This window comes from Mustela erminea, chromosome 17 (assembly GCF_009829155.1).
Source record: "Mustela erminea isolate mMusErm1 chromosome 17, mMusErm1.Pri, whole genome shotgun sequence".
NCBI classification, from domain to species: Eukaryota; Metazoa; Chordata; class Mammalia; order Carnivora; family Mustelidae; genus Mustela; species Mustela erminea.
Genome location: NC_045630.1, coordinates 55,393,970 through 55,406,974, shown reverse-complemented (window position 1 = coordinate 55,406,974; position 13,005 = coordinate 55,393,970). Strand labels below are relative to the sequence as shown.

The 13,005-nt window shown below is 35.9% G+C and overlaps 1 protein-coding gene across 1 annotated transcript in view; it reads left to right on the top strand.

Annotated features, from left to right (window-relative positions):
- The window catches only part of USH2A (usherin), a 681,041-nt gene that overhangs the window by 466,718 nt on the left and 201,318 nt on the right, over positions 1-13,005 (top strand). Inside the window, exons 44-46 of the mRNA XM_032319004.1 lie at positions 4,316-4,525; positions 5,859-6,061; positions 10,157-10,269. Of these exons, the coding sequence (XP_032174895.1) occupies positions 4,316-4,525; positions 5,859-6,061; positions 10,157-10,269 (526 nt within the window). The remainder of the gene's footprint in view (positions 1-4,315; positions 4,526-5,858; positions 6,062-10,156; positions 10,270-13,005) is intronic.

Sequence of the window (13,005 nt, the reverse complement as noted above, 5' to 3'; positions counted from 1 at the left end):
GGTGAATGCTAACTTTATCTTCTGTAGTGATTTCTAAAGTTAAATGCTATTTGTCCTATTAATACTATTGGTGGGTTAGTGCTATCTTTCCCTTTTTTTTCATGACTTCCTGTTTTATGTATGAATTCAGGGTACTGTTACTTTCCTTGACCATCTTACCTGCCATTTTCAATGTTCGTTATAAATTATTATTTAATTATTTTTACATAATCATTTTCTCTAAATAGTTTTTATTTTTATTATCAATTCTAAAACTTTCCCAGTCTTGAATTCTGGATCTTGATTCACCCTTTTTATCTTCTGGATAACATTATTGGGAAAATTTTACCATTGAAGTTAAATAATTACTCTTACATATATGTATGTATGTATATATAAATATATATATACATATATATATATTTAAACTTTTGTCCTGAATAAGAAAATCTTTTTTGTTGCATTTTCACATAAATAATTACTTATATGTGTATGAAATTCTTGTATCAAAATGTTTTCCCTCAAAACCTGATGTAATTGTTCCATTGTCTCCCAATATTTGATGTTCTGGATGAGAAGTCTGAAACTCGCCTGACTTTTTCTCCTCTGTAGATAATCTTCTAATGTTTAGCTTACCTTTGAAGTGTTAGAATGTTCCATGATATGTCTATGTTTGGATATATTCTCATTATTTTGATCAAAACCGTATTATTTCAATTTATGGACATAAACCTTTATGTTGGGTCAGGTTTCATGGGGAATTTTATGTTCATCATTATTTATTCCATTTATTTTTTAAGTTGATTAGATATTTTTATTCTCTGTCCTCAATATCTATAATTCTGACTTTCATTGATTTCTTCTTAGTCATTTTCCTCTCCATTTGTTCCTACTGTGTACTTTTAATCTGCTTTTTTCTCCTTTCCAGGCAGATTTGAATTCTGCCGTTGCTTGTTATGTTTCCTTGCTATCTTATGTAAGCAAGAGCAGTTAACATCTTTGTCTTCATATCTGTCTTTTCATGATCATTGGTACATGTTTCATAGGAGCTCCCTTTTCATAAAGACATGTCCCCCCTTTGTTATTTAAGAATAAAATGCAAATGTTTTCTAAAACTTCCATCTCATTCTCATAAAAGAAATACATATACACACAAATCTGCTTTTGAAGTTTCTAGACTATGTTTTCCCTCTCTCGTGCTATGAAGAAATCTTGTGACTTAATGTTTTTTCTCTTTTAAAAAAGGGAACTATATTCAGGCTCAGCTTTTACCAATATGCAGGGAAGGTGAAATTTACTTGGCTCCTCATTCTAGCTATTTCAATTCCAATAACATTCCTCTCTCAGAGGTAGACTCAAGGTCAGCAGCCTTTAATTTTGTGCTGGTCTATTGAACTAAGGATGTATCTCCTGTTTCTTAGACAGTTCAGTGACTTGGGAAGAACCCACTGAAGTTTAAGAACTTGTTTGAACAATTAAAAAGTATACTGTGCATATACTGCTCCTAGAACTTGTCCTAAGATTACTAGGATATGAAGATATAATGTGTTTTCTACTATTTTTCTGTGTTTCAGACTCTGCACTAAATGAATGAGTGAAAAGAAATGTTGAAGTAGATGTTGATGAGAGGCAAGATAATGTAGAAATCTGGTTAGAGAGGCCTTTATATTATGGAGTAAGACATAACCAGTGGAACTCAATTGCCACCTTTTTCTATCTTTTGAGGGACTATAGATTATGTTCTATTTCAAGTGGGTTGATATATGGTACATGGCTAAGAATTTGCATCTAATGGAATTTTATCCCGATGTCAACACAAAATCTTTGTTCATCTTGAACTTACAGTGCTAGTCACAATATTTTCAATGTATATACATAAGTACATTGATTGAAACTTGATGGGAGAGATATCAGGGATGTTTAACAACACAGGTAAAACCCATTTATAGTTGCCAGGAATATTTGAAAGCACTTCATCAAATTATATCTTTGGCACTTGTATCTCTAACAAGAGTCCTCACTTAACAAACTAAAATACGACATAAACTTCAAACCTAGTACACTTTCCATTATACCTCAGCTGCTATTAATTAATGAGAAATACTATTGTAAGCCAGTAAAAAATGATTCTAATGAAAGAAGAAAGTTTTGCATTCACAGCACCAATGGCTTTGCTGTACTTGACTAACATCATCTGGGAAAATATTGATGGATATGAATAACCAGTTCCTGCCAATGTACAATAATTACCTCATTATTGAAGGTGCTTGCATGTTGTGACATCAGAGAAAAGAAAATCTTAATCCCCAGAGTCTTCCAAGTTTATTACTAAAGATCTCTTACTATAGACTCTTCCAACCATACTGACATTCCAAACCTGGTGCTAGAAATAAGATCAAAGCAGTATTGTGTTCAGCATTCAATTTTTATGCAAGACTCCCAAGATCTTATCGAAAAGGGGTCCTTAAATGAAGTCAAACATTCTTTAAAGCCATATTCCCTTAAGTGGCCATATGCTATGTACTCACATGTCAGAGACACTGTATTTTAATGACCATAAAGAGAAAGGCCACATTTTCTTCTGTCTTTGGACGAGTACTACTGAACTATTTGGTTGCATACTTTTACATACAATATCAGGAGATTTTTAAACCACCATTCTACCCCACAATCCTAACATGAACTGAGGTAATAGTTTCTGCTTAAGGTCTTTAAAAATAATACTAATCTAAGTAGAGCAGTACACTATGTAGTATACTTACACTATTTCCTACCTAAGAAAATGTAGCTGTTTTATGGCTTCTTTTTATTTTATTTATTTATTTATTTTACTTTTTAGTTAATCTATGTACTTTCTAAATTTAAATTCAATTAGCCAACATAGAGTAGATCATTAGTTTTTGATGGAGTGTTCAATGATTTGCTAGTTGCATATCACATCCAGTGCACATCAGATCTCGTACCCTCCTTAATGCCGCACCTCTCTCCTTTCTGCAATCCTCGGTTTGTTTCCCAGAGCCAAGAATCTCTCATGGATTTTTCTCCCTCTCTGATTTCTTCCCATTCAGTTTTCCCTCCTGTTCCCTATGTTCCTCTGCATTATTCCTTATGTTCCACATATGAGTTAAACCATATAACAATTGTCTTTCTCTGACTGACTTATTTCATTTAGCATGATAACCTCTAGTTCCATCCATGTCAATTTAGATGGTGGGTAGTCATCCTTTCTGATGGCTGAGTAGTATTTCATTGTATATATGAGCCGCGTCTTTATCCATTCATCTGTTGAAGGACATCTGGCTCCTTCCATAGTTTTGCTGTTGTGGACATTGCTGCTATGAACATTGGGGTCCATGTGCTGTATTTTCACTACATCCGTATCTTTGGGGTAAATACCCAGTAGTGAAATTTCTGGGTCATAGGACAGCTTTACTTTTAACTTCTTGAGGTACCTCTGTACTGTTTTCCAGAGCGGCTGTACTAGCTCGCATTCCCACCAAGCATCATTGTAGAAAGGTAATGTGAAGCAGAACTTAGAGCAAAGAAAGGAGAAACTTGGTAAAAGCAGAAAAAGAAAACAGTAAGCCTGTCTTTAAAAGGATGATGGTTGAGGAATTGATGAGTTATATTCGTGAGACAGTAAGTGATTGATTTTGGCATCCTTTAAACATTTGTCTACATTATTGAAACACAATGAAGTAGGAGAAAAGAATGAGAACCTTGATAAAAATTCAGATATCATCCTGGGATCCTACTGAGCAAATCCTTAAGGAGAGTATGCTGTATCATTCTACAACATCAACAGGATGTTGTCATAACAGGATATCTGTCTAACATTCTTTTAGGTAGCATTTAGCAATTTCAAAAATGCCTCAAGTTCTAGGATCAATGTCAGGAAATGTCCTGATTTGCATTAGCATAGACTCCTCTCAAGGATGATGTTGTTTAGAAATGGACGTTGTTCCATGTTTTGAATACTTTATTTTACTCTTAGTCCTTTTATAACTGTTATGTTAGAGTTCTGAAGATTAGTTGAATAACTAATAGCATAATTAAATATTTAAAACTAGTAGCATAATTAAAATATTTAAAAGAAATTTAAAAGTTTATTTTCCTATAAAGGTAAGTTTCTATGTAATTAATCATAGGATGAGGGGAAGAAAAAGAAACTTTTTTTTAAGAAGTAAAAACCAGTGCCACCATAAAGAAGTTTCCATAAGCGTTCCATGTCCCCCTTCTAGACACAGCTGAAGTTTATCTTCTGTTTTTTTTTTTCCCCCTGAGAAACCTTTTTAGATCAGGCACAATTACAATATCCTGCATTTATCGTTAACAGCCTTTCAAGACCTACAAGGTGATGTTGAATATTACACACTTTTTTGGAGTTCTGCTACCTCAAATGAATCTCTCAAAATCCTCCCAGATGTAAACTCTCATGTCATCAGCCACTTAAATCCAAACACAGAGTATCGGATTTTTATCTCTGTCTTCAATGGAGTCCACAGCATCACCGGAGAAGTACTGCGCGCAACCACTTTCGATGGGGGTGAGTCCAGATTTCAAGGGACACTTGGCTTCAGAGATGCAAATGAAATTGATTGATTCTTGCTGAGGTTGAGATCAGTCATCCCTCCATTATAAAATTTCCGGTGTTGGAGGGAAGGGGGTTGGGGCTAAAATGCTTAAGTGCTCGCTGTCATCAAGTGGCAGATCAATACACAGTCCCTTAGAGACAGCAGCACAAGGCTCTAATAATGGGATATTAGCCCAGTTTGTTCCTGTTCTTTTCGGTGTATGCTGAGTTTGGAGCTGAGTTCACATCAATAAATGGTGACATTTAGAAACTTCTTTTTTTTAAGATTTGCTCTCAGAAGCAGTATGCTTTTCAAAACGACAGCCAGGCACCGTGAGGGCTCTCCCTGAGTCACCAGAAATGGTAGGTGGAAGTTCAGCCACTGAGAAAAATTGCCCATGACTCATTTCTAAGCCAGTTAGCAAGGGGGAGGAAGCAAGGGAAGCAACTTGTGAGTCTGAAATGTGTTTGGAATGGTCTTTCTGATCTTCCTGGCTTTATAAAGTCTCATTATAAACATTATAATATCATTACCTCCCAAGCAAGTGTTCCAGGTCATTAGCAGAGCACTTTAAGTGTGGAACCCATTTCCCTTTGTGGTGCCAAAGGTCAACACCTTTTGTTTATAAAATAGAATGGATCACAAGGACAATTTTTCAGCTAGTTAAGATGGGTTCTTATGATAAAAATAGGTCTTTGCATAGTTATTTCTGACATGCTTGAATAATTGTGTAATTTAACGCCAAGCAAGATTTTTTTCCTAATGTTAGATTTCATCATTACCTATGGTAATCAACATTCAAAATCATTTACATAATGACAATATTGCATTATTGCTTCATATTGCTTGAGTTACAAGCTAGTAACATCGAATGATTTTTTACGTTCCACCAGCCTCAGCCTCAATGTATTTGAGTTTTATTTTTTGCTTAAGGAGCAAATTTTCTTTTTTCCTTTTTTTTCCCTGTGAGGTATGGGGTGAAGGGATGGGGAAAGAGACAAATAATAGATATGTGTTCGTGCTGCAGATGGGTGAGTAATTTATCATCATATCCCACTGGTCACATAGTATTGAAGATTAGCACTATGCTGGTGGTATAAAGCATTTTACCACCAATTCTTATGGTTTCTAACTGAGAGTATAATAAGCCAATTTACAGAGGACTACAGACTGTGATAACTTCATCAGAGGAAAGCAGATAAGCAACAAACCCTTTGCTAAACCTAAATACTAATCTGCATTGAGTTTAACAAGTGCTTTTTCAGAGACAGCTGGAGTTTATTCAGTTTCTTCCTTTAATTCTAGAGCCTCAGGGCATGCTTCCTCCAGAGGTTGTCATCATCAACAGTACAGCTGTACGTGTCATCTGGACATCTCCTTCAAACCCAAATGGTGTTGTCACTGAATATTCCGTCTATGTAAATAATAAGCTCTACAAGACTGGAATGAATGTGCCTGGGTCTTTCATTCTGAGAGACCTGTCTCCCTTCACTATCTATGACATTCAGGTTAGAACACTGTTTTTTGATGGTTCAGTTTATAGGTATGTTAAATAAAACATGCTAGGCTATGTCTCTCGGTGGACACCTTCAGTCTTGGTTACAGATTATTTATTTACCGGGGGAGGGGAGAGAAAAGAGCTAAACTGATTAGGATTAAATCTATTTGCTGCGGGCAAACACATGAGTCTCTGGAGAGAAGATAATGGTAATATGGAAAACAATGGTGACGATATTCTCACCGGCAGGCAAAATGAGGCAAGCCATATATTGGCAGGAAATCTTGCCATGCAGTTTGCTTTTGTCCTGCCTGGTTCTTTTACGGCTATCAAAAGCAGAATCAGCCTGTGAATGATGTGGAGACATTTTTTTTTTTAATGCCTACGTCCGCTGTTTACTAAGTTAATATCCTCAAGGAAGTGACATAACCTGTTTGGTGTCAGTTATCTTTTTGGTAAGGACAATGGACTCCACAACTTAAAACATTCTATCCACCTCTGGCATTCGGTGATTCTGAAGGCAACAAGAAAAGTGACTATATGGCAGACAAGAATATATTAAAGGGTTTTGCCACATGTGTGGCAACCCTCCCCTATGTGAAAAGAGTTGTATTAAACATTTTTGCCCTTGAACCTTCTTTGAGACTCTGATGAACCCTTGAACCCTGCCCTGGAAAAACACGTTTGTATTTATGTGACAGAAGTCGGCTTCCACCTTCAGAATGCATTGACCATGCGAGGCCAAACTCACAGATCTCTTGGAGATCTACTGACCTTCAAAATAGAAAAAAAATATAGAGACAATGAAAGCATTTATAACCAGGAACTTGTCCCCAAGGCGTTGGAAATCTTATTACCGTGCTAGGATGTAAAAGATAACAAGGCCAAATGTGGAAATTAATGATAAAAACAGAATGTTTCAGAAACTCAAAGTTTAGAAAGGAGGGTGGGTGGCAGTTTGGTAAGTTTGTAAAGAAACTGTGCTGATTCTAACGAAAGAGCTTTGTAAATAATTTTCAAAAGACATTAGGCATAGAAATTTTGATGGCCACAAAAACTTTTCACTGGCTTTGTCCATTAAGTGCTACCTCCTTCATTTTCCTGTACCCTACTTTCCCGCACACTTGAAGGTGAAACCCACACAGTCTGGCTACAACCAATGCTTTAGCCTCTCCTACTGCTAGGCCCACCTTCTTCAGAAAGCAAAAAGATATTTGATAAAAGAAGAAAGATAGGTTGATTGTTTTTCATTACACTCCGTGATTTCCATGAACTGACCTGAGGCATCTAACATGGAACATGCAGTCAGATGCTCATGTCCATAGCTTTTTGAGTGAGTCCATATGTGCCCATACATCATAGGTAAAATTATAAAATAAAAATCATACTCAAAAAATCATACTCAAATTATAAAATCAAATTATAAAATTTTGCATCATAGGTAAAATTATAAAATAAAAATCATACTCAAAATAAAAATCATACTCAAAAAATCATACTCAAATTATAAAATAAAAATCATACTCAAAATAATCTTTATGAACAAGGTTAATTTAGGAAGGTGATAGAGGGTTTGCTAGATTATTCTCTTTGGGGCCCTTGTGGAGAAAGACATTGAGTCCTCAAAAGGCAACTTAGTCATTTGTTTTACCAGGACTCAAAATGCAATGTAAGGTGAGATCACTGGGTGCTGTGTACACGCATCCTGATCCAACTTTCTGACCATACAGCAAGAGTTGATGTGTCGTGCTTCAGGCATGTTCTACTCTGAAAGGCTTCACTCAGACCTACTGACTTGAGTTGCTAGTAGCCTGACGAGAGAGCATTATGATCAGATTTAGTACATGGAAAAAGATAAGGAGACAATAGACCAAATTAGAATCTAATACTTAAACTGTGTTATTAGGAACTAAGATAGTCTTATCCTTGAAAACTATATTTTTGTGAAGCTCTTCACATTCCAGGAATACTGCTTGAAGTAGTTGTTACGTCACTGGAAATTTGAATACCAAAGACCAAGGATTTTCATTTACGATATCAAATATGATTTGACCCCATTTAAAATATGCATCTAATTGATATGCCTAATAGTTTAGAATTAAGGTTCTGTATGTTAACCTCCTCTGTAAAATAGCCAGTAATGAGAAAGCAAACGCATAGATGCCAATGAAAATATCTACTTTTTTGAATAAACTCCTTTATGTGTTTCTTTTTAAATGGAATAATATATTTTTTTAAAGATTTTATTTATTTATTTGACAGAGATCACAAGTAGGCAGAGAAGCAGGCAGAGAGAGAGGAAGGGAAGCAGGCCCCCCGCCGAGCAGAGAGCCCAATGTGGGACTCTATCCCAGGACCCTGAGATCACGACCCAAGCTGAAGGCAGCGGCTTAACCCACTGAGCCACCCAGGCGCCCTGGAATAATATTTTCAATTTTTGATTCTATTTTATTTTTAATATGAAACTGTAAACCTTTATAATTTGTGTTTCATTCACATTATACAATGAAGCTATTGCAGCAGAAAGCTGCTCTAGAGATGGAGACATGGAGCATTAATTTAGTAAGGATGAAAAAATATTGATAAATTTCTCCACACTCAAACTAAAAGCTTTCTGGAGAACCATTTGAATATAGCTAAGTAGTTTGGGACTTAGAGCTATTTAGATGATAAGACAATAAAGTAAGTAAAATCCAGATCAGATATCTCATATCTTACCAGTTTGATCTTATTCCCTGATTTCCCTAACCCCCAATTCATGAACCAATGAAATGGACTTGTGAGGACTCAGTAAAATTTGTGCCAGTACCCATTATAATTTTGAGCACATATTATTTACATAATAAATTCAGCTGAATTGATTTCGAGGTACCTCATTATGCACCATATATGTCAAATATTTCGCAATATGCATGAAGTTCTGTTGTCATTAATTCAAGTATATTTTAGGTTTCTTTGCCTTTAAATTATTTGGGGTTTCATGGGACATACTCAGTGTGGTGGACCTTGATAGTGTCCAAGTATCTACTAAATATTATCTCAAAAGTCAAAAGACTCTATTGCATAAATAAGGATCACAACTTAAACAGCATCGTAAAAATATACTTCAGCTCCTATTTAGGTGTAAAGTGCCGTATGAATGAAATGGCATAACTACTACATACAGTAATGATTGCATTTGTCTTTTCTCATTGCCATTGGATATTCAGAGGACTGCTTCACTCGTTCTCTGCACTAACATCTAAGCTCAGCCTTAGTGTTTAAGATTCCTCTGCATCCAGCTTTTTTCCTTTATTTATGTATTAGATGCTGAAAGTAAATTAGTGTTGGGAAAAGTGCAGATTCTCTTTGGCTTACCCTTTCATTGGGAACAGAGTGATGTGGCTCTGTGGATGTTCTACCAGCAATCTTCCGTACATTCATTTGTCTCTCCCCCTCGTGGCTGCATGTGTTCCTTTTGTGTTACTAATGCTTGATGAGCCCCATTTCTAGCCTTCATTACTCCACCCTCCTCTGTTTTTATTCAGGATAGGTGGCAGAATTAAAGGGTTAAATGATGATTTTCTGCTGTGATTAAGGTAAAAATACAATTGCAGCTGGAACCAATGGATATAAAAGAGCTCAGCCACACTGAAAGACTTCTCTAGGTTTCATTTTTCTTCTATTCCACATTAGCATTTAGGCCATTCGTTGTAAAGTGTCAAGACTTCCGGGAGATATCATCATTACACAACCTGGTTATAGATCTAGAGAGCCGTACGCAGTGATAACCTATTCTGCTTGCAAACTGTCACCTAAACATCTTCCATTCCTCAGCTGTGCTCCAGATAGATTACTATGTCTGTCTCTTTCTTAATGGTTGGAACCAGAGGCTAAACATCACCATTTTCATCACTAAATCAGTTGTCTTGAGCTCCTTTCTATATTCTATGCTGATTTGGTCCCAGTAGAGTCAATTGACATCAAAAATTAATATTAATAGAACTCCAAGAAGTTGTAGAGAACTAGGAGAGTCCTGTGAAATGAGGGTGTGTGGATTCAACCCATTGGCAGTCTGTGCTTTGAAAATAATTGGATGTATTCTTTTGTAAATTAATGTCTACAGGTGGAAGTCTGTACCAAATACACCTGTATGAAGAGTAATGGAACCCAAATCACCACTGTGGAAGATACCCCAAGTGATATACCAATGCCCACAATTCATGGCATCACTTCAAGGTAAAATTTTTTGCCAGTTAATCTAAAGAGCTGATCATAAGCAATGAAAATTAAAAACCAAAGATTTTATCCCAGCAATGACAATCTCATTTTAAAAGTTGCTATAAAAATCTGTATAAATCAAGACGTACCTGGATGGCTCAGTCAGTAAGGCATCAGATTCTTGATTTTGGCTAAGGTCATGGTTTTAGGGTTGTGAAATCAAGCCCCATGTGGGGCTTTGCACTGGGCATGGAGCCTAGGTAACATTCTCTTTCTTTCCCTTTATCCTTCTCTCCCCCGCCAAAAAATCTGTAAATCAGAATTTTTGTATTATTAGTTACTGATTTTCACTGGACACATCATCTAATATTTAAGTTTTAATGTCCCTGATTTTCCAGAATTATCTCCCTTTATTTAATAACCTGTGAACAAATGCTTGAAAGTACAAAATATTTTCTATATTTAAATGTGTCCTTAGTGCTCTCTTCGGCAGCACATACGCTAAATGTGTCCTTAAGTGAATCCTTTGGTAATGCAAAGAATATAATTTTAATTAGGTTAGCTACCTTCTAAGTTAATCTCTTTGAAAAAAAAAATAGATAGATGTACATATGTCAGATTGCCCTAAACCTAGAAACATCTATAAAATAAACAAGGGAGATAATCTTTGTATAACCTTTACCAATATCATCAGACTCTTGGTAGGATCTCCATTTGTTGCTGAGAAATAGCCATAGTTTGAAAATGAGTCTCTTTTCAATTCAAGTTATAATAATAGTAATAAAAAGATTTAAAATGAAGTTTCCCAAGCCAAAAGTGAGATGACAATTGTTCTTTTTGCCACATCAATCTGAGGCTAGAGAAAGAAATCTGAGTACTCCCACATCATTCTTTTCACGCACCCAAATGTATCACCCTTCACCATTACACATACGCCCACACCTCCCACATATACATGCTGACCAAAGTAATTAATCTGTTCTAAGAGATTTCAATTCTGAAGGATTCCACTGCAACATATTGAAGTTTACATCTTTTTAAAAATCAGTTTAAAAATATCTCTACTAGAACGGAAGACTAAAATAGTTAGAAAACCCCAAGTAATTGGATGCTTGGCTGTTCAGGGCAAAGATCATATCTTGTCTCCTTGAATACATCTTTTATCCAACACTCTATATATACTCATCTAATTTCAGATGTGCTAATTAATTGATAATCCCATCAGATTTTCCCCATCTATCCACAGAATTGCCTACTCTACAGAGGCAAAATAATGAAACGAAAAAGCTACCAGCAGATACATTTGTGGCTATAATAATATAAGAAGAAAAAGTAATACAAAAAATGTATAAGGCATGGTTTTAAATTTTCAAAGTTTCAGTCCACTGACTAGAGACACGGCCCTAAACAAATGTTTACAGAATAATGTGAAAAACACCATAATATATGTTTATAATATGCAGGAAAAACATAAAGAAAAAAACACCAAACTCTACCCAGGATTACCAGTGAAGGCATCATGAAATATGCAACATTTGAGTCCAGTCAAAGAACTCAAGGAAGAATTATAGTTAGGTGGGTGGATGTTGTCAAATATCTTGTCTGTTAACATCCTCATGACTCAAGCCCAGGTGAATGGCATAAAGAATATGTCTTAAATTGCATATCCAGCTGTAGGTAAAAATCTATAAGCTTTATTAGAAATTTTAAAATGCTTGTCTGTGTCTGTGTTTCCAGAATACCTTTTTCCTTTAAAAAGATTCCTGCAAGGCATCTGGGTGGCTCAGTTGGTTAAGCATCTGCCTTTGGCTCAGGTCATGATCCCAGAGTCCTGGAATTGAGTCCTGAAAGCTGCTTCTCCCTCTGCCTCTCTCTCTCTGTCATGAATAAATGAATAAAATATCTTGAAAAGAAAGATTCCTATAGATACTAGCAGAGGAACAGTATTTTTTTAGTTGTGTTTCAAATTTACTCTCAAATATACTAAGCTGATGGCAAAAACATTAGAAAGGGTGTTTTACAACAAGAGTAAGGAAAACAACAGAGCAGACAACAGAAGAGAGATTTTAACACAGTTTTGGAAGCAATATTTGGCAAGGAGAAACAAATGACTTAGTACAGTGGAGAACGTTTACAAGCAAAGTGTCGGTTGGCAGAGGGAGATAATGATGGAAAACAAACTAATTTGCCCTGCAGAGAACCTCAGTATCTAAGCACTTACAAACTTTAAAGATAGTAAAGAAGAGAAAGATGGGTTAAGGTTCAAAGCTGGAATCATAGGATTAGTAAAAGTCTGAAAAAAACTAGTTAGAACCTATAATTAGTCAGTATTCCCCTGAGAAACAGAACCCAAAACTAAAGACCCAAGAAAGCAGGTGGTATAGTCTCTCAAAGGTTTGAGGATCAGGGAAACAAATGGTGTAGGTTCCAGTCCAAAGCTGAGAACAGGAGAAGACTGACTTGTCTTAGCTCAAGAAGTCAGGTAAAGAAAGGGAATTTCCCCTTCTTCAACCTTTCTGTGCTATTTGGATTCTCAGCTGATTGGGTAATGCCCACCTACAAGGGCTAGGCAATCTGCTTAACCAAGTCCACCGTTTCACATGCTAATCTCCTCGGAAACAACGTCACAGATGTAACCTGAAGTAATACTTAGCCAAATATCTGAGCACCTTGTGGCTCAGTCAAGTTGATGCATAAAATTAATCATCAAAAAATTCAAGGTTCCTCACCTCCATATTATGCGTGCATATGTCT